This window comes from Ursus maritimus, unplaced genomic scaffold, assembly GCF_017311325.1.
Source record: "Ursus maritimus isolate PB19 unplaced genomic scaffold, ASM1731132v1 scaffold_41, whole genome shotgun sequence".
Classification (NCBI taxonomy): Eukaryota; Metazoa; Chordata; class Mammalia; order Carnivora; family Ursidae; genus Ursus; species Ursus maritimus.
This window is the reverse complement of record NW_024426564.1, coordinates 122,065-144,794: the sequence shown is the minus strand read 5'-3', so window position 1 is coordinate 144,794 and position 22,730 is coordinate 122,065. Positions and strand designations below refer to the sequence as shown.

General features: G+C 42.1%; 4 gene segments (V, D, J or C); all 4 read left to right on the top strand.

The window, feature by feature from the left end:
* Positions 1–1,472: 1,472 nt before the first annotated feature.
* Positions 1,473–3,535, top strand: LOC103681906. The segment is given in 2 exon segments: positions 1,473–1,557; positions 2,965–3,535. Coding segments are annotated over 2 exon segments (591 nt in total).
* Positions 3,536–10,169: 6,634 nt separating this feature from the next.
* Positions 10,170–10,709, top strand: LOC103681907. The segment is given in 2 exon segments: positions 10,170–10,251; positions 10,375–10,709. Coding segments are annotated over 2 exon segments (381 nt in total).
* A 9,268-nt stretch (positions 10,710–19,977) lies between these two features.
* LOC103681901 lies at positions 19,978–20,623 on the top strand. The segment is given in 2 exon segments: positions 19,978–20,103; positions 20,264–20,623. Coding segments are annotated over 2 exon segments (411 nt in total).
* A 1,367-nt stretch (positions 20,624–21,990) lies between these two features.
* On the top strand, positions 21,991–22,730 carry LOC103681908. The segment is given in 2 exon segments: positions 21,991–22,072; positions 22,396–22,730. Coding segments are annotated over 2 exon segments (381 nt in total).

Here is a 22,730-nt window from a genome sequence, read left to right as displayed (position 1 = left end):
AAATGATACTACAGATAAAAGACTGGTATCCAAGATCTACAAAGAACTTTCAAACTCAATACACGAGAAACAAATAAACAAATCAAAAAATGGGCAGAAGATAGGAACAGATACTTTTCCAATGAAGACATACAAATGGCTAACAGACACATGAAAAAATGTTCAAAATCATTAGCCATCAGGGAAATTCAAATCAAAACCACACTAAGATACCACCTTATGCCAGTTAGAATGGCAAAAATTGACAAGGCAAGAAACAACAATTGCTGGAGAGGCTGTGGAGAAAAGGGATCCCTCCTACATTGTTGGTGGAAATGCAAGTTGGTACAACCACTCTGGAAAACCGTGTGGAGGTCCCAGAAAAAGTTAAAAATTGAGCTACCCTATGATCCAGCCATTTTACTACTGGGTATTTACCCCAAGGAAAAAGACGTAGTGAAGAGAAGGGCCATATGCACCCCAATGTTCATAGCAGCATTGTCCACAATAGCTAAATCGTGGAAGGAACTGAGATGCCCTTCAACAGATGACTGGATTAAGAAGCTGTGGTCCCTATATATAATGGAATATTACTCAGCTATCAGAAAGAACGAGTCCTCAACATTTGCTGCAACATGGACGGCACTGGAGGAGATAATGCTAAGTGAAATAAGTCAAGCAGGGAAAGACAATTATCATATGATTTCTCTCATCTATGGAACATAAGAACTAGGAAGATCGGTAGGGGAAGAAAGGGATAAAGAAAGGGGAGGTAATCAGAAGGAGGAATGAAGCATGAGAGACTATGGACTCTGAGAAACAAACTGAGGGCTTCAGATGGGAGGGGGTGGGGGAATGGGATAGGCTGGTGATGGGTAGTAAGGAGGGCACGTATTGCATGGTCACTGGGTGTTATACGCAACTAATGAATCATGGAACCTTACATCAGAAACCAGGGATGTACTGTATGGTGACCAACATAATATAATAAAAAAACAATAAAAAAAATAAAATGTAATCACTGCAGTTGGGAGACTAAGGGGGAACATCATCCTCATGCAGCTGGCCATCCCTGAAGGTATTAGAAGAAAGCCTTTCTTAGGTCAACAAGTTTTGGTGATGAGTCAGGCAATATTCAATGAAATAATCCTGAGGCTATGAATGTTGCCCAGGGGGTGATCATACTTGTGCTATAGTTCGTTTATAGAACACTGCTCTGGATAGAGCATATTCAAGCTGTAACATTCAGTTCTGCATAACGTAACTCCAAAGGGCAAATACTGACTTGAAGTTACTGTCTCCAAGAAGAGGGAAATTCACCCAAAGAAGGATTTGGGAATTCTATCCTATGGAGTATGGATGAGTAGACAGAGGAAGATTCTTAGAATGGAGAAATTTTACGTATGTAAAAACACATTTTATATTCACAGACAAATTTATATGTTGATTTGGATTCTTCATCATAGTTGTCCCCAGATTTTCAAGGGTGTGACATGCGGATGAGGACTGTATTTACTCTGCACAACTCCAGAGGACCAGTGAGTATAAATCATAGGAAAAGGGCTTCGACGTATGGAGGTAAGGTAGTCTTGATTTCCCAGGGATCCTTTCTCATGATCACTAGCATATTTGTACTGTACCCTAGAAACATGGCAATATTTAGGCTTTCCTAGATTTTTTTCCATACAGATGTAATTGGAAAATATCCAGTTACTAAAGTAGTTGAGGAAGGGTGTTTGGCAGAAATGGATAATTCTGGAAATCTACAGGACTGAGGAACTTTGTCAATGTCTTGGGAAAAGGACACTGGAGTGGAGTCTGGGAGAAAATAAGAGTGTGGAATCTGAAACAGCAGAAATCTCTATGCTCAGAAAGTTGCCTCACACTTTAGAGGAAATTCCACTAAGGATTTGAGTCAGTTACTGCATTTAGGACCTGGCATTCCTTTTGATACTAGAAAATAAAAGCATCTGTAGAATAAATTTATATATGGGTACATTTTTGAACCTGAAGCCTGATGTATTCTGAGATTTTCTACTCTTTCCCCCAGTGTTTCCAGGATATAATCCATGTAGCAATAGGAATAGATTTCTTAAAGCATGTTGGATTTCTCAGCACAAATCAACCAGGTCTATAGTTCAAATTGTTTCCTAACTCATGGAACTTTTCCTCTGGCTCCTTTATCATTGGAATTTTTATGACTGTCATCTTAACCGATGGAAGAATCCACATTTTGACTGTTGGTGCTGTCAATTCTGTGGAAATTGCAAGGTCACAGGGAGACCAGCTTAGATGAGCAGAGTCAGAGATCAGAGGGATTGGAAATATCTAATCTTTGGCTTCCTTGTTCCTTTTAGAGTTTTTCTCCATAACAGACAATTGAGAACGGTAGATTTGGCAGAAAGGGAAGGTTTTATATTTTCTTTGTTTAAGAGATTGAATCTTGATTCCTTGCTGATGTCAGACATGTGCAGCAGGCCCATCACGGAATAAACAGCGATAGCATCTACCTCTTTCCAGCTTACTATCAGTGACTCAGTGGTGCGCAGAGGTATAAATCTTGATCTCCACATTCTCGCTGTGCACTCCATCCCTGATCTAACATATAATTTGCTTGACTGATTGCCGCCTTGCTGCAGGTGAGCCCCTCAGAGGCACAGGTAAGGAGAAGAGCATTTCCCCGGTGAGATCAGTAGCGCTGTGACCACAGACGGAAGTGCACCTGCCTGCGCAGAACACGTGGAGGGCTCGTTTTCCTGCATCTGGTGCACTAGACTGTGGCAGGAGCAGGGCCTTTTTCTCATTGGCTGGGGGACCACGTGGGAAAGTCCTCTGTTAGAGGAAGGGGACGGCCTGACAAGAGCAGGAGCTGAGCTGGCTGGAGGCTGCAGTTCTGAAGCTGGTCTAATGGGGAGGAGCCATGAGGACATCCAGGGGAGCTTTAATCGTGTTCTCGTGGCTGCAGCTGAGCTGTGAGTTGTCAAGTATGGGACACGGAGGATATTAGTGGACGGTCTTCAGAAGTCAAGTCTGGCTTTACTCAGGTTTCCCCCGTTAGTGTAGAAAAGAGCATTTGGACGGGTAAGAACCTGGAATCTCTTCTCCTCTCTCTGACCTTTTCTTTCTGCACAGGGCTCAGCCGAGGAGAGACTGTGGAGCAGCGGCCTTCTACCCTGAGTGTGCAGCAGGGACGCAGCTCTGTCATCAACTGCAGCTATTCAGACAGTGCCTCAGACTACTTCCCTTGGTATAAGCAAGAGCTTGGAAAAGGTCCCCAGCTCCTTATAGACATTCGTTCAAGCATGACCACAAAAGAAGACCAAAGGCTCACTGTCTTACTGAATAAGACGGCCAGACATCTGTCCCTGCACATTGCAGACTCGCAGCCTGAAGACTCAGCTGTGTACTTCTGTGCAGCAAGCACACACTGCTCCCCAGACACCTGCTGCCTGCACTCCAACCTGCCACCGGGGCAGCCCCCTGGCCTTTGACACAGACCTTCCAGGATAGCGTTTGTGCTGTTGTTTGTCTGTAGGTAGAAGCTAATGTGTTAGACGTTAAAGGCATATAGTAAAATATTAGAATGGAGATGACACAGACAGGGTTAGAACATTTTGTTTGATGACTGTTGTTTAATGGATTCTTGAGTGGAATTAGTAATGTTTTTTTCTGAAATTCAGTTTTTAAAGAACTCTACATTTGCTATTAAGACTTGTCTCTTATTAATAACCCTTTAGTACCAACACTACAGTCCTTTTTATGGATGTGCACTTAAATATTGTGTCTCAAAATCATTTTTTATTTTGTGATCCTTAAACATTACATGCCAAATATAGAAATATGGAAAGTGCAAATATGAAAGTGATATTTCTGTAATCATATAATATTGCTAATATTCCTTTTGTCACTAAATATTTGTATTGTAATCAGTTTCATGATCTTTTCACTTTATGTATTTTGAGTTGAGCATTCCCCACTTCATCAATTCTTTACCTCAAAGTTCTTCCTTGTTTTAATTTCATTTTTAAGTTTTGATTTAACATGTGCTTTAAAGTACCTGAGATATTTTAATTAATTACATATTCATATAATTTTCTTCCTTCTCAATGGGGCATAATTTGACAGACCTTTCTATGTACTTTGATCCTTTTTTTGTTCAGAAACTGTGTCATGGGTCTTCCCTAGAGCCCAGGGATAGTATGTACTATTTGTGTGTTTGAGGGAAATTAAGGTCAGGAGTCAGTTGACAATGGGAGCTTCAGATAAAACTCACAAATCTATTCTTGTTTATAAAATTCTGTAAATATCTATTTGCAATAACTCTCTCATACAACTTAAGAGACAGAATTCTACATCTCATTCACTGCTATATTTGCAGTACCTAGCACAAACTTTTTCACATAATCGATTTTAGTAGGTGTTTGTTAAAGAAAGAAGGAAAGGTCAATTCTGCTACTTACTCATAGTTTTAATTTAAGTTTGATGTTTGAATTAGATTTATAAATTGATTTGTGAAAAATGAAGGACCTTATGTGTATATCTGATTATTTGATCGTTTTAGGACATACTCTTTCATTCCATTTATATGTCTCTCTTAATAAAGCTCTGTTGTTTTAAGATAATTCAATTTATTGCAGGGCTTGTAATTTTTTGTCATCCATGTAATGAAAACCTTTCTTTCTGAGATATATGGTAAAACATTTATATGCATGTAATAGCCACCTTACTATTATTAGTAGATTGCACAAAGGCATTTGAACTAATGGCTACTGTAGAGACGATGGGCTGCCAATCTCCCTGCCACGTGTTCGCATTTCATTGAATTAAGCATTACTAGCCACAACCTTCTTTTTAAAAAGCTTATTTCTCAACAAAAACTTAAGATGTACTATATGCTGACTAACTGAACATAATAAAAAAAATAAATGTTTAAAAAAAAGAAACGTATTTCTCTAGTTCTGTAGAGACATCGATGGAGTGAAAAAAGTTGTGTAAATATTTAATTCTCTCCTTCTCCCACTCCTGCTCAAGGGTAGGCTCCTGTCAAGGTCCCTTGAAGCTTTCCTAGCTAAGGATGGATCTAATTGGCCATTGTCATGGTGAATGTGGTTTCTCTTAGCTGAGTTATGGTTGTGAGTTATTGCTAACTGGCTTGCTCTGATTGGGAAACACATCAGATTAAATTCAGTTTATCACACACAACGAAGGAGGTCAGGACGGCAGCCCAACACATTGATGGGCTTGATTCTTTTCCTCCTTGTACCCCCAGCTCCCGGCAGCAGAAGCAACCTGACTCCTGATTGTCCCATTTCCTGCTGGCCTGACAATGGGGTCAGAAGGAAGCACCCGTCTATGTTATCAGTTCATTTCTTCTTAAGTCAGTTAGAAGCGAGACAGAGGGTGCTCTTGCTACAGGTTTGAAAGCTCGATCCTATTTAGCTGAGCACTGACGCAGTGGAAGCAGCAAGGGTTTAGCCAGAGTGCGCGGGGAGCCCGTAGCTCAGATCCAGACAGGGTCAGGCTTCACACCTTCACGCGGTGGGTGTGTCTGTCTCCTACTGCCTGGGACCGCGGAGCACCAACTTCAAGGCCTTCTCTCCATCCTGTGAGGCCAGACTGGGGCTGAGAGTCTCCCTTTCGTTGGCTTTCTCCAGGCCGGTGCTGACTGCATATGTGTGGTTTCTCCCAACCCGGGTGATGGGGCTGCTTTCTGCACATGCTCACTAGCCACTTACAGAAGCTCCCTCTTGCTGCCCCTGAGTGCGCCGGTGGCAGGTCGCAGGGTGCGATGATGTGCGGGTGAGGCACTGAGTGTTGTGTGTGTAGTGGTTCGTGTAATTAGGTTTGTTGGCTGTGAGTCATCTGTACTCATGTTAATTTCTAAGGGACCTGCTCTGTGTTCACTGTCTTATTAACACCCCCACCATGCGTGTCCACAGTTTGCATACAGGAGTTTGACCTGCTTCCCACCTGTCTTATCCACAAAGGATCATAACTAGGGGCTCTAGGTGGTCCCTGTGAAGGAGCAGAGTGTGAATTTTCCCTTTTGTGAGTTCCTGCTTCTCTTCAACACTCCTTCAAAGGCATTTTTTTTTTGCCTACATGTGACTCAGTTTGCATATGTCCAAGTCCTCCTTGTTTGATCAATGTTCCACACTCCAAAATCCTCACTCTCTTCATTTCCCTCCTTCCACCTCTACCCCCTTTTACTCAGTGCCTTAAAATTAGGGGCACCTGGGTGGCTCAGTCGTTAAGCGTCTATCCTTCGGCTCAAGGCGTGATCCCAAGGTCCTGGGATTGAGCCCCACATCAGGCTCTTCTGCTGGGAGCCTGCTTCTCCTTCTCACACTCCCCTTGCTTGTGTTACCTCTCTTGCTGGCTGTCTCTCCCTCTGTCAAATAAATAAATAAAATCTTAAAAAATAAATAAAATAAAATTGGATGGTAATGAATGGTTAATAATTGGTCTTGTAACACCCTCTTATATTTGTTTGTGAGGCAGATTTGTAGAGTAGAAATCTTAATTAAGTATATCCTCAATTTTTTTAATTATAAAATTATATCTTTTTCACATTCATTTTTACCATTTGAGCATTTTCATTTTTTGAGGGAACTGTTCAGTGTTACGAATACATTTACATTGTTCAAACAGCACCACCATCCACTTCTCGAAATCTTGTCATCTTGAAAAACTGAATATTTGTACTCATTAAACCATAAGTTTCCTTTACTCCATTCCTCAAGTCCTTGAGAACTACTGTTTTGCCTATCTTTCCATGATTTTAACTACTTTAGACCTCGTAGAAGTGGAATTATACAGTATTGGTCATTTTTTGATACATCTTTTAACATAAAGTCCTCAGGATGCACCCACTTGCATCACGTGTCAGAATTTCTTTGCTTTTTAAGGTTCAATAATATTCCAGTGTATGTCATACCACGTTTTGTTTATCCATTCCTATCTGTTGTTGGACTTTTGGGTTGCTTCCACGTTTTGGTAGAAACAGGAATTCAAAAACGTCTCAATATTTATGGTAAATATCCAAATTCTTTCAATTTTTGAGTATATATCATAACTAGATTGCTAGGTCATAAGGCCATTCTATTTTTTAAAAATTTAGACACATTTATACTGTTAATTGGAACAGCTATGCTCTAGACTGCATTATCACAAGCAAGTTTCTAGAAACAGAAACAGAGTGACCACTAGTCATGAAAGGAGCGCCAGTATATTGGTGAATCACAAAATCCTGGAAGAGTTTTTCACTCTTGCTACAGTACATAGCGTATTTCGGGTGTGAATAACTGGTTTGGGCAGAATCGTGAAGCCCCTACCCTCTGTCAGCTGCTGAATAGCAGTTTGGGCATCCATTATAATATGTTTTCTTTCCTCTTTTGGTAAAAGATCCAAACCTGCAATTATTTAATTCTTTTTTAGTAGTTCCATTTGCGTAAATAAAGAACCTATAAAAGACACTTTTAAAATATTTCAAAGGCTTAGGAAGAAGTCATTTGCTGTCTCTCTCTGAAATTTGACAATCTCTGGTGTCAAAAAGAGGGAACAGGCTTTTGCTATCATCCAGCTCTGTGTTCTAAACTATTAGCTCTGCCATGAACTTTCTTGATACTTTTGAGCTTTGTTTCATCGTTGGGAAAATGGGAGAATGTATCTTCTTTAGTATTTTGTTGTGACAATTTATCAATAATATACCCAGAGAGATTGACAAGTAGCAGATGAGCAGTTTAGGGGGGTAATCTCAGTAGGTACAGAAAAAGCATTTGACAAAATTCAGATTCATTCCTGATTAAAACTCCCAACAAATTAGATAGAATTGAAGGAAATTTCCTCAGCTTAGAAAAGGGCTTCAGAAAAATCTACATCAAATGTCATACTTGATGGTGAAAGCTTAACTGCTTTCTCCTCAGTTTCAGAAATAAGGGAAGAATTTTGGCTCTCAGCCAGTTGTGTTTAATATTGAAGTAGAGATTCGAGCCAATGTCAAAGGCAAGTAGAGGAAACAAAAGCCATACAGTTTGGAAGGGAAGAAGTGAACTTATCTTTATTAACAGAGAGCGTATTTGAGCAGAAAATGCAAGGGAACTTACAAAAAAGACCTACTAGAACATATTGGTTTAAGCAAGTCAAATGTACGCCTACCATATGATCCAGTCATTGTACTCCCAGATATGGACCCAAGAGAAATGAAAGCATATGTCTGTAGAGAAATTTTATGTGCAAATGTTCATAGCAGTTTTGTTTGTAAGAGCCCCACTGGGACTAATCGGTATGGTCATCAACAGGGAAATAGACAAAGTGTTTTATAGGCACGTGTTGGGATACCACACAGCAACAGAAAGAAACAAACTCTTGACAGTTATGCCTATGCAAGACTCTCAAAACAATTATGCCGGAAGAAGCTAGACAAAAGAGTACATATGATTCCATTTATACAAAGTTATAAATTATGTAGACTAATTCATGACAGAAACGTTCCCTAGAAATGGGAGTGGTGAGCGCTGAGAGAAGGATTACATTACCTCAGAGAGGTAACATTTAGGGCGATGCGTATGTTCATTATCTCAAATGTGGTGAGGGTTTCACAAATACATACATGTGGCAAACCTTAGAGAATTGTTTAATTTGGTGCATTTTATTGTTATATAAATTATGTGCTAAGAAAAGCCATTAAATATCAAGATTTACTCTGCTATATCTTCGCTCACTGGTGTGCAAGTCTTGTGTGAACCAAAATTCAAAATATTTCTCTGTAGGCCTTCTTTTTAAAGTTACAGATAACAACTGCTGCATCCATGTGCTATACTGTTTATTTTCTTTTTTCCTTTTTAAAAAGATTTTATTTATTTACTTATTTTAGAGAGAGAGAGAGAGAGAAGAACAAGTGGGGGGAGGAGGAGAGAGAGAGGAAAAGAGAAAGGGAGAGACTCCTGAGAAGTGTACAACTCCATGAGGGGCTCAACCAACAACCCTGAGATCATGACCCCAGTCAAAACCAAGAGCGCGAGGCTCAACCACCTGAGCCACCAATCGCCCCCTATTTACTTTCAACCATTATCATCCCAGCCTCTTTGGGATTCTCCCCGTGTATCTGAACACAAGGTTGTAGGGGCTTGTCCCAAATTCCTTCCTAGCATAGTTTTGTGGCAGGACTGACAATGTGATTTGAAAGGTGGAGGGGAAGGGAAGGCGTGTGTGACCCCAAACAGTATCCAAGCCAGAATTTCTTACTTCCCTCTGCATGTGGGAGACTTCCCGTGTTGGCTCTGGATTCATGAACCTCTTTGATCTATTTCTATGGAGAGTGGCCTCCAGGAAACAGCCTGAGCTAAGCTTCCATCTCTGTGTCTAGAGATAAATGTTTACGGGGCTTTACAGATGATGTGTCCCTCTCCAGAACATTATCCTGCTAATCCTGTTTTCTTACTTTGTGGGGATTATTATTTTTCTAAATCTTGGTAACAAAATGTGACAGAGGCATTGTAATGGAAAGCATGCTTGAGGCTACGACCTGCTAAGAGTGCACCATTAGCTTTTTTTCCTGAAAAGCTTTTAATAAAAAGATAGTATTCCTTATGATTGATATTATTTTAGGACCCAGTAAATACTGCATTTCAAATAAAGGCTGTTGTTCATTATTTTTTTTTACTTAACACATATTTAGTGAGTACATAAAAAATGACAGTCATTGTTCTAAATATTGGTGTACAGTGTAGAAAAACAGAATCACTCAGCAATGACTTGACTTATTATTTTTTTCCATGTTCAACTCCTGGCCCCTTTCCTGGCAGTCAGTGGGTTACAGACTGGCCCACGTGGACAATGAGAATATGAAGCACTGTAGTAAGATGCTTAGAAGATTGTTACCCTCCAGCTACAGAAACACCCTGCGATTCTGTGTTAAAGAACTTCCATATCAGTAGTGTCTTAGGAACGAATAGACCTGAGAGGACATGATTTCTGTTGTTCAGCATTCCAAGGGCACCTGAAGACTCACATGTGCCTCATGAAGTCAGGGATGAAAAACACGGTGACTTGGGGAGGATTCTGGCCAACACGCACGCACTCAGTCCCCGTCCACCAGGGGGCGCAGCTTCCCATCACAATCACATTTCCGGTGTGAAATGTGGGCTTCCCCTCATCATTTCTCTGTCACTCCAAGGTTTCTTCATGGTAAGAAAGAAGAACATTATTTAGGTGACACTGCAGAGATGAAGTGTTCTCCAGGCTTCCTGACTGTGATACTCTTAATGCTTGGTAAGTAAAATGCCTCTTAAAACTTGGATTCTTTCTTCCATTGTGTCTGCAAAATCTTTAACTATAATTTTATCCAAGAGCTTTATGCCCGAGGTGACACAGGTCTCTTTTCTCTTTCCTCAGGACAAACCCATGGAGACTCAGTGACCCAGACTGAAGGCCCAGTGACCCTCTCAGAAGAGGCTTCCCTGACTATAAACTGTACTTATTCAACAACAGGGTCTCCCACTCTTTTCTGGTATGTCCAGTATCCTGGTGAAGGTCTACAGCTCCTCCTGAAAGCCTTGAGGGACCAGGAGAAGAAAAGCAACAACGGTTTTGAAGCCACCTTGGACAGCAAATCCAAATCCTTTCACCTGGAGAAAGGCTCAGTGCAAGCGTCAGATTCAGCTGTGTACTACTGTGCCATGAATGACACAGTGACGGGGACTGCAGGGGGAGCTGAGCGCAAACTCTGAGCAGAACAGGGGCCTGGATGCTGAGCGTCTTTGACTGAGCCACTCTGGTTCCAGCTTACTCTGTGGTTGTTTGTACCCCAGTGTCTGCTTGATACAAAATCATAGAGATGTAGAGAGTGTAGGAACCAGAAGTAACATCCTCAACCTCAGCTGTTCCTTAGTGACACTGAGTACAGTTTGATGCCAAGAGTCCCTCAGCCAGGGCATAAGTAATTTCAAGGTAAAACCACGTAACAATGAAGGGGTCTCTTGCTCATCCTTGCAGTGAACGTCCAGCCCCACAAGTTGTTCAGGGCAGCCTGGTGGGTGTGACTGTGTCTGTGACACTTTTAGAGACACACAGTGTGTCTGAGAAGGTGGTGATGTCCAGTGTCTTCCTGACAGAGTGTGGCAGGAGAGGTGATGGGAGAGCTTCAGCCCCAAACCAGGTTTCAGTAGAGAAAGAAGGGAAGGGAAGAAAGGAGGAGGAACACATGTACCTGAGCAAGGAAAAGAGAGTCTGGGGACCTCTGCCCTGCTTTCTTTTCTAGTAAATCACCTGGCCGACACAGACTGATATTCACCATGAAGGGTTGGGGGCAGAAACAGATTTGAGGAAGTAGGTCATGTCCTGGAGGGTTAAATAGGTCAGTTGGCTTTCTGACAGTAAAACTCAAGTGAGATGGTGCAAACTACACACTATTTCTGTATCAGGACAAATTGTCACGAACAGTACATCAAATGATTGGATAAATTTCATTTGCAATGTGCATTAAGAAAAGTAATAGAAAAAGAAAAACTGCCCACAGAATAATCAGAACATGAATTCTCTCCATTCTTCCTCAACCCTTTGTCCCTGACTCCCCTCTGGCTAGAGGAACTTTCACCTGTTATCCTCATGGTTTATTCCTTCTGTTCTTCCTAGTCTCTGTTCTAGAAAAATATGTGCTCATGTGAGGAATATTTAATAAGGTTTATTGTAGTGTAGTATTTCCTGAAAAATAAATCATCTTGACTTTTAATCACTAGAGGAAAGGATGTATTAATGGGAGTATATCCACAGAATGGAATATAATGGAACAATGATGCATATAGGTTAATAGAGTAAGACGTATAAGATTTACTATTGTGTTGATAAAGGAAGTCACAGAAAGGTATACCCTGAATGCATATTTGTATTATAATAAAGTCTAAATAAAATACTATATATTTCCTTTTGATTCAAATTCAGTAAAACATCTGAAACATCAACTCCAAATTGTGAAGATGAACAAAAAATAGGGTAGTAAGTGACGAAAGAGTCAGAATTGGGAGTCATAGTAAAAGGGCTTTTCCTCTGTAGGTAATGTTTTATTACTTTTAATAATTCATATATTCACAAGTTTCTATTGTTAAAAGTAATAAAAGGCATAAAAGTCATCATAAAGATTTATCCATATTCTCCTTTATTCTTATCACCAAAATAAAATAAAATAAAATAAAATAAAATAAAATAAAATAAGAGAAGAGAATATTTGCCTTCTTGATAAGATTTTGTCCAATGACATAAACTATACTTATTTCTCCCTCCTCTGGGGTCATATGTTTTTAGTTTCCGCACCTCTTAGGGTCCTACTCTTTGACTCTATTAAATCATGTAAATTACATGTAGACTGTAAACTGGTATGTTTTCCATTTTTATATATTTTATCTGTTTGTTTATTCTTTCAATTTTATTTCCGGTTAGCTAACATACAGTGTTATAGTAATTTCAGGTGTACAATAGAGTGATTCAGCCCTTCCACAGATCACCCGGGGCTCATCAGGACAAGGACAGTCCTTCATTCCCTCACCAATGAACCCATCCCCCAAACCTCTCCCTCCTAACCATCAGTGTGTTCTGTTTAATTAAGAGTCTGCTTCTTCCTTTATCTCTCTCTATCATTTTTTTCTTTGCTTCTTTGGTTTGTTTTTAAAATTCCAAATGAGTGACATCACATGGTATTTGTCTTTCTCTGACTGACTTGTTTCCCTCAGCATTATACTCTCTAGCTCCATTCATGTCATTGCAAATGGCAAGATTTCATTCTTTTTTATGGCTGATTAATATTCCATTACTCGTTTACATATTCTGAACATCCCATTGAAACGAAAAGCTCAAGGATTATGGATTTCCTTTGAACTAAGGTAAAGAAATCAAATAAATAGCACAAGATGAGAATTACTTAATTATTTTCTGATATAATTTCCTAGAAGTTCCATGCTAAAGTAGGATTAGGTTCACTTGTAATCCCCATTCAATCCAAGCAGGTGTCTTCTTTTCTGACCAACTGCATTTCCTTCATCAGAAAGCTTGGAATGAAAAGGGGTGGGGATCTGGGTCTGCTGAATTGCTTGGTCTGAAGGGGTCTTTGCTGACTGCTTCAGTCCTCCAGGGGGCACTCTAGGCTTTACAAGAAACAAAGACTTTCTGAGGGCCCAGGGTGAACAGTTAGAGAACAGAACTCATGTGAGCCTGTCCAATTACAGATAGCAAAGGTAGGCGGAGAGGGGGGACAGGGATTGTGTAAAGTGCATCTCAGGTTTTGAGTTCTGCCATTGCATAGCAACTTCAGACATCTGGAGGCCATATCTCTAGAAATCCATTATGCACATAATTCTTCACAGATAACCAGGACAGGATTATTTCTCGGTATTGTGACCATGGAAACTCAACAGAGAACATCCCATTATCTGTTGTCAATTGTTATGAATAAAAACTCCCAAACTTACTGGGCTTGAAATTATTTCAATATCCCAGATATCTTACCTTTTCATAGGTCTCTGCTGAGAGTGGAGGGAACAAGAATGAAGAGAAGAAGAGGGGAAAAAATAAGGAACAAAAATAGAAGGAAAGGAAGAGGACAATATTGATGTTGAGCAGCAACGAGTGGCCCAGTCAGACTCAACTCTGTGGGTAAGCAGGGTGTCCACCAGTTGCACTGGAGAGGTGGAGAGGTGGAAATGAAATCAGAGAGGACATTATGCACACAACCTATTTTTCACCAACCAACTTCTGGTTGGAATGATTTTCTATGCAGATGGTGACTGTCTGTCTTGGTTTCTAGAACACTCTTGATTTCAGAAGTTGTAATTACTTCTGCAATACACAATGCATGCTATCAGATAGTTTTCCTTTATTGGTATTTTTATATAATTGAATTGTCACATTGTCTTCAAATTATGCAATTTTGAGAATGGTGTCACTCTTCCCTATGTGTCTTCAAGGTTTTTTGTAACCCCTTTTAGGCCCTGACTCTACTAGATATATCATTCACCTTTCCTCCCACACAGTGCCACAAATTTCTTACATAAAGTGTTCTAAGGTAAAGCCCTCTTATCCTCCTATATTGGAAATATTGCCTATATCTCCCTGCCCTGTTAGCAAGCACAATTTTGGAGAGATTCCTATGCAGTGCACCTGGGTCACTGTGGGTGGAGTCTCGAATTCCACGAATAACAAAGCTGAGGTGTGATTGGCTCAAAGATTCTGTGGGAACCCATTGAGTGTAAGAACACAATTTCTCTAGACCGAGGACTTTACACTCTACAGACTGGGGATGTGGGTTTCAGCCACAAAGAAGAAATATGAAGAGCCACTGGGGAGCTCTGCTGGGGCTCCTGTGGGTCCAGGTTTGCTGTGAGTGGGGGCATCCAGATGGGGCTGGGGAGCAGTCCGCAGCCCACAGTGGTGGGGGGAGCTGACACTGAGCTCCTAGAGGGTCCTACAGCCCCAGGAGTGTGTCTCGGGACATTTTACAAGTTTGGAAACTGCATCAGTGACCCCCAGTGACATGACTTGTGTTTGTTCTTCTCTTTCCAGGCAGGGGTGAGAGGGCTGGAGGTGGAGCAGAGCCCTTCAGCCCTGAGCCTTGGAGGGAGCTGGCCCTGCTCTGAAGTGCAATTTTTCTAGCTCAGTGCAGAGTGTGCAGTGGTTCCGACAGAAACCCAGGGGTAGTGGCCTCACCTCCCTGTTTTTCATGGCTTCAGGCACGAAGCAGAGCGGAAGGCTGAACTGCACACTGAACACGAGGGAATGGTCCAGCACCCTCCACATCGTGGCCTCCCAGCTGGAAGACGCAGCCTTCTACCTGTGCGCCCTGGAGACACAGCGCTGCCTGCTGATCCAGGGCCTGCATGCCAACTGCAGCTGTGCCTGCGCCCCAGCCCCTCCCTGGGGCATCTGCACCCACAGCAGCCTTGGGTCCTTTTCAGATTTTCAGATCCATGTTACAGCACCTTTTCCCTCCAAAATGAGATCCATCAGGGCTGTCATTTCACTTGCTTTTCTTGACCTTATTTTTCTCTACCATGGGCACTTTGGAGCAAGTGATAGAGATGCCCCTATCTACTGCCCTGGGAAAGCAGGTCTTCTGGCAGCTAGCATATAAATTATATGTAAATTACCCAAATGGAAAAGACTCAAAAAATAGATGATAATGAAGAAAAGAAAGAGATGACTAATTTTTTAGTTACCTATAGATGGTTCTACTATCAAAGGATAGTAATGAGAATATGTGTAATGTTTTTTCCAGTCTGTATTCATCTTTTTCCTCTTGGAAATACAAATATAACAAAATAATTTTAGTGGCGCCTGGGTGGCTCAGTCATTAAGCTTCTGTCTTCAGCTCAGGTCATGATCTCAGCATCATGGGATCGAGCCCGGCACTGGGCACCTCCGCTGGGAGCCTGCTTCTTCCTCTCCCACTCCCCCTGCTTGTGTTCCCTCTCTTGCTGGCTGTCTCTCTCTCTGTCAAATAAATAAATAAAATAGTTTTATTGAGGGTCAGGCACTCTAATTATTCAATTACATATACTTTTTATTTCAGCAAGGTAATACCCTGTAAATAGTACTTTTACTTCATGCAAGAATAAGTCAGGATCTTAGAGCGTAAGTGCCTTAGATGAGCTCATATTATTCCAAAGTTAGTGACTCTAAGGGGACATGAGAGCTTATCCTCTGAGCACCTGAGGAAGAAAACACTTAGAATGACAAAATCTTAAGGATTTCTATTGCTCAGTTTATACAATACGTACATATCACTGCCAGAAGTGTCCGTTTAAGTAATTTCTAAATAGCACCTTGTGGGAAGAGCTCATGGAAATTTTCACTCTGTTCCATGAAAATGTACTGCCCTTCCTTGCATTTTGAGTGAATCTACGACTCATGATTATGTAACATCATTCCTAGTTTGGTAAAGGGAGCAGGGAGCTTCCAGGATTACCCTAAATGATCCCCATCTCTGTTGTATCCAGAAACAAAGACTTCTGACCCCAAACCCAAAGTTGAAACTTGCATGTGTAAGGATTCCAGCACAAGGGAATCCCAGCCTGCTCTGGTTGTTATGTTGACAAAAGGGCATTGACAGGAAAGATGGGTCCCTGAAAATTCAGATGGAGATAAAGGGGTAGACTCCCAAAGCTGGGAGCAGAGCCAGCTTCTTGAACAGGGGACCTGGGCAGTTACACAGCCCCCTGCTCTCCCAAGGAAGCCTGCCCTTGGTTTAATGCTGGGCCCTCGCTGTCTTGAAATTCATAGTAATTTTACTTTGTCCTTGTCCTTTCTAAGTGACTCCCGTGAGTGGGAGGAGCAAGTGCCTGAGCAGAGACACACGTGGGGCAGCAGGACACAGGCAGGAGCGCAGGTAGGCTCGGGGTCTGGGTCACGGCAGGTGGTGTGTGCACTGAGCAGCGGGCAGGGCCACCTGGGGTCTGTGCCTGCTTTGGACTAACTGGGGCTTCGACGTCAGCAAAGGGCGTAGTAAATTCTGTCGGGAAATTACTACAGAAGGAAAGTGTTTACATGGACATTTCAATAAAGCTGTTTGGCAGTTTCTTATACTATTTTAACTAAACATACTCTTACAGTCCAATCCAGCAGTGGCTTCCTGAGTATTTACCCAAAGGGGTTGAAAACTTATGTCCACACACAGATTTGTACACAGGTGTTTTATGGCAGTTTATTCATAATTGCCACAACTCTGAAGTAAGCAGCATGTCCTTCAATAAGTGAATGAATAAACAAATGGTGGTCCATCCAAAATGGAATATGATTTGGTGCTAAAAAGTAATGAGCCATGAAGTGATGAAGAGATAGGGGAATCTTATATGCGTTTTACTAAGTGAAAACAGCCCATCTGAAAAGGCTACATAAGGTCTGATTCTTATGACATTCTGGAAAACGCAAAACTCTGGAGGGGGTAAAAGGCGGTGGTTGCCAAGGGTTGAGCGGAGCAGCAGGGATGAAGAGCACGGAGCACGGTCAGTGCAGTGAGCCCACATCTCCGACACGACAATGGTGGACACGTACTTACATTTGTTCACACCCACAGAATGTACAACACAGGCGTGAACTCCAGGAGACCTGCGGGCTTTGGGCAACCCGACGAGGCAGCATAGGCTCCTTCACCGTGGAAGGTGTCCGGGGGGGTTGACAATAGCAGAGGCGATACCTGTGTGGGGCACGAGGTGCACCGGAAGCCTCAGCACGTCTGCCTCGGTTTTCTTAGAACCTGAATGAGATGGTTGAAAAGAACAAAGTCTTTCAAAAATCAAATTCAGAGACATGAAACTAATATGTATGAAGAGTTAAAGCATTTTAGATAAATGGCTCCCCTAGAAACATTACCTGATGACACCTTTTCCCTGCTTTTTGAATAAAGATTCCAGATTTTCATTTTGAAATGATCTCACAAATTGTATAGATATCTGTGGCTGGAAATTTTGAAACTCCAAAGTAAGGTTTCAAGGAGAAAGCCAGAATCCAGAAAGAAATTATGCTCTTTTATTTTTTATTTTATTTTATTTTATTATTATTTATTTATTTATTTTAAAAAGATTTTATTTATTTATTTCCAGAGAGAGAGAGCAAGAGTACAAGCAGGGGGATCAGCAGGCAGAGGGAGAAGCAGACTCCCCACTGAGGAAGGAGCCGACACGGGACTCGATCCCAGGACTCTGGGATCATGACCTGAGGGAAGGCAGATGCTTAACTGACTGAGCTACCCCGGCATCCCTATTTTTTCATTTTTGTCTACAAGCAACTCACTTTATTTTTTTCACTTTTTTGTTATTTTATTTTATTCATTTTTATTTTATTATGATCTATTAGTCACCATACAGTACATCATTAGTTTTTGATGTAGTGATCCACGATTCATTGTTTGCATATAACACCCAGTGCTCCTTGCAATATGTGCCCTCCTTAATACCCATCACTGGGCTAGCCCATTACCCCCCCCCCCCGAAACCCTCATAAGTAGAAAATATTCTATGAAACAATCAGGGAGCTGGGAATTTTGTCCAATGGATGGCCTCATCAGTGCAACAGTTAATACATAAAATAGCATTATTCATATGAATGGTCACATTCAGTCCCTTACATTCTGTTCTGCATGTCACGCCTAAAAAGCGCAAATATTGACCTAACTACCTATCTTGGAGAAGAGGGGAATTTTCCAAGAGAAGAGTCTGAGAATTCTTATTTAATAAAGAATGGGTGAGAGAAAGGAAATTTCCTCGAATCAAGACGTTTTCCTTTCATAAAAACAATTTCATATATTCACATATGTTTATATATTCAGTTGATGTTCTTCACCATAGCTGCCTTTAAATCTTTCAGGGTGGGAAAGGTGGAAGGAAGGTAAGTTTATTCTTTGTCAATTCAGAGGATCCATGAGTAGGAATCACAGGAAAGGGGCTTCCACTTTTGGAAATGAGGTAGTCTTCCTTCCCAGAAACCTTTTCTCCTGATAGTTCTTTAGGGCCAGGTTCCTGCTGGTACCATTCCTGGAACACATGCAATATTTATACTTCCCTGGATTCATTCTCACAGAGGTCATCAGAAATTTCCAGAAATTCATGTGAATGAGAAAGAGGTTTTGTCAGAGAGAGATAATTCTGGAAACTCAAGGACTGGAGAACTTTATCAATGAGCATCAGGGAAAGAACACTGTAGTGGCGTTTAGGAGAAATCTGATGGAGTATGGAACATGAAGCAGTGTTGCCAGGAAGTGGGAAGCGTGACAGGATAGATGGTAACACTATAGAGGAAATCGTCCTGGGGCTACGAGTCAGTAATTGCACTGGAGGACATGTTATTTATTTTGATTGGAGAAAATGTAATCACTGCAAGTTTAAAGTTACATACGGTTATATTTTCTGAGTTTGCATCTTGAGGTTTTCTCATCAGTAGAATTTCTACTCTTTCTTTCAATACTCTGCATTATATAAGACACAGAGGATTCAAATAGATTTCTTATATCATGTCAGATTTCTCTATGAAAATTATTCAAAGCTTGGGTCAAAAAGTTTCCTATAGTTGACATAGTAATAACAGATGGAAGTTACTCCCCTGCTCCCTTATCTTTGAGATTTGGACTTTTACTTTTGTCACTGTCATCTTAATTGAGGGAAGATGAAACATTTTTTAAAAAAGATTTTTATTTATTTATTTGACAGAGACAGCCAGCGAGAGAGGGAACTCAAGCAGGGGGAGTGGGAGAGGAAGAAGCAGGCTCCTAACTGAGGAGCCTGATGTGGGACTCGATCCCAGAACACCGGGATCACGCCCTGAGCCGAAGGCAGATGCTTAATGACTGTGCCACCCAGGCGCCCCAAGATGAAACATTTTGACTGTTGGTACAGTCACCTCTCTGGAAATCACAAGGTCATGAGCAAGACCAAGCAGGAAGAGCAGAGTCTGAGCAAAGAGCCATTTGAAATATCAACTGATGCTCTCTCTCTAACTCTAATCCTTGGCTCCCATGTTCCTTTTAGAAATAGTTTTTCTCCATAACAGACCATTGAGGACGGTAGATTTGGCAGAAAGGGAAGGTTTTCTATTTTCTTTGTTGAAGGGAGTAAATCTTCATTCCTTGCTGATGTCAGACATGTGCAGCAGGCCCATCACGGAATAAACAGCGATAGCATCTACCTCTTTCCAGCTTACTATCAGTGACTCAGTGGTGCGCAGAGGTATAAATCTTGATCTCCACATTCTCGCTGTGCACTCCATCCCTGATCTAACATATAATTTGCTTGACTGATTGCCGTCTTGCTGCAGGTGAGCCCCTTGGAGGCACAGGCAAGGAGAAGCGCATTTCCCCGGTGAGATCAGTAGCGCTGTGACCACAGACGGAAGTGCACCTGCCTGCGCAGAACACGTGGAGGGCTCGTTTTCCTGCATCTGGTGCACTAGACTGTGGCAGGAGCAGGGCCTTTTTCTCATTGGCTGGGGGACCATGTGGGAAAGTCCTCTGTTAGGGGAAGGGGACGGCCTGACAAGAGCAGGAGCTGAGCTGGCTGGAGGCTGCAGTTCTGAAGCTGGTCTAATGGGGAGGAGCCATGAGGACATCCAGGGGAGCTTTAATCGTGTTCTCGTGGCTGCAGCTGAGCTGTGAGTTGTCAAGTATGGGACACGGAGGATATTAGTGGACGGTCTTCAGAAGTCAAGTCTGGCTTTACTCAGGTTTCCCCCGTTAGTGTAGAAAAGAGCATTCGGACGGGTAAGAACCTGGAATCTCTTCTCCTGTCTCTGACCTTTTCTTTCTGCACAGGGTTCAGCCGAGGAGAGACTGTGGAGCAGCGGCCTTCTACCCTGAGTGTGCAGCAGGGACGCAGCTCTGTCATCAACTGCAGCTATTCAGACAGTGCCTCACATTACTTCTCTTGGTATAAGCAAGAGTTTGGAAAATGTCCCCAGCTCCTTATAGACATTCATTCAACTATGACCACAAAAGAAGACCAAAGGCTCACTGTCTTACTGAACAGGACGGCCAGACATCTGTCCCTGCACATCGCAGACACGCAGCCTGAAGACTCAGCTGTGTACTTCTGTGCGGCAAGCACACACTGCTCCCCAGACACCTGCTGCCTGCACTCCAACCTGCCACCGGGGCAGCCCCCTGGCCTTTGACACAGACCTTCCAGTATAACGTTTGTCCTTTGCTGGTCTGCAAGTGGAAGCTAATATGTTAGGCATTAAAAGCATATGATAAGATTAGGATGGAGATGACCCATTCTTAACTCACATAAAATAGTCACCTTATGCTGGAGTCAACAGAACAGGGAGAACATAAGAGAATAATCACAGATTCGGGTGCCTGAGTAGCTCAGTGTGTTAAGCATCCAACTCTTGTTTTATGTTTTTGTTTTTTAAGATTACATTATTTATTTGGAAGAGAGAGAGAGGGAATAAGCAAGGGAAGCAGCAGAGGGAGAGGGAGAAGCAGGCTTCCCACCAAAAAAGGAGACTGACGTGCTGCTCCATCCCAGGACCCTGGGATCATGAATTGACATGAAGGCAGACGCTTAACCGACTGAGATACCCAGGGCCCTGAACTCTTGGTTTTGGTTGAAGTTATGATCTCAGGGTCTTGAGATCAAGTCCTGCATCAGGCTGCAATTTCAGCGAGGAGTCCACTTTCCCTCTCCCTCTCCCATTGCCTCACCCCTCGCTTTCTCCTCTCCCTCTCGAAAATAAATAAATAAATCTTAAAAAAAAGAATCTGAGATCATTCTGTGGGATTCAACTTCATTTATGATGTTTCTTCTGTCTAGAATTCATATATTCCACCATTGAACAATTCTGATTTTCCGGAATATTTGACTATTAAAATTATTGACTATAAAATAGTGTGACTTTTCTTCTGAAAGCCTTCATTAAAAAGATAAGTATTCCTTATAATTGGTATTATTTTAGGACCCAGTAAATACTGTATACCAATTAAAGGCCATTTGTTCATTTCTGTTTAATTTAACAATTATTTAGGGAGTGCTTAAAAAAATGACAGTCACAGTTCTAAATATTGGGGCACAGTACCAAAAACGAAGAATCACTCAGCAATGTCCTGACTTCCTATTACTTTTTCCATGTTCAACCCCAACCCATTTCTGGCAGTCGGTGGGTTACAGGCTGGCCCACATGGCACATGAGAATATGAAGCACTGTAGTAAGATGCTTAGAAGATTATTATCCTCCCACCTACAGAAACGCCCTGCGATGCTGTGTTAAAGACCTTCCATATCAGGTAGTGTCTCAAGAACAAAATAGATCTGAGAGGGCAGGATTGCTGTTCAGAATTCCAGGGGCACCTGAAGACTGACATGTGCCTCATGAAGTCAGGGATGAAACACATGGTGACTTGGGGAGGACTCTGGCCAACAGGCACGCACTCAGTCCCCATCCACCAGGGGGCGCAGCTTCCCATCACAACCACATTTCCTGTGTGAAACGTGGGCTTGCACTGTTCATTTCTCTGTCAATCCAAAGCTTCTTCATGGTAAGAAAGAAGAACATTATTTAGGTGACACTGCAGAGATGAAGTGTTCTCCAGGCTTCGTGACTGTGGTACTCTTAATGCTTGGTAAGTAAAATGCCTCTTAAAACTTGGATTCTTTCTTCCAAGTGTCAGAAAACTTTTTTTTAAAAGATTTTATTTATTTATTTGACAGAGAGACAGCCAGATAGAAAGGGAACACAAGTAGGGGGAGTGGGAGAGGAAGAAGCAGGCTCCCAGCGGAGGAGCCCGACACGTGGCTCGATCCCAGGACTCTGGGATCACGCCCTGAGCTGAAGGCAGACGCTTAACAACTGAGCCACCCACGCGCCCCTGTCAGAAAACTTTTGACTATAATTTTATTCAAGAGTTTTATGCCCAGGTGACACAGGTCTCTTCTTTTTCCTCAGGACAAACCCATGGAGACTCAGTGACCCAGACAGAAGGCCAACTGACCCTCTCAGAAAAGGCTTCCATGACTATAAACTGTACTTTTTCAACGACATGGTCCCCCACTCTTTTCTGGTATGTCCAGTATCCAGGAGAAGGTCTACAGCTCCTCCTGAAAGCCATGAAGGAGAAGGAGAAGGGAATCAACAAAGGATTTGAAGCCACCTATGACAAAGATTCCAAATCCTTCCACCTGGAGAAAGGCTCAGTGCAAGTGTCAGATTCAGCTGTGTACTACTGTGCCATGAATGACACAGTGACGGGGACTGCAGGGGGAGCTGAGTGCAAACTCTGA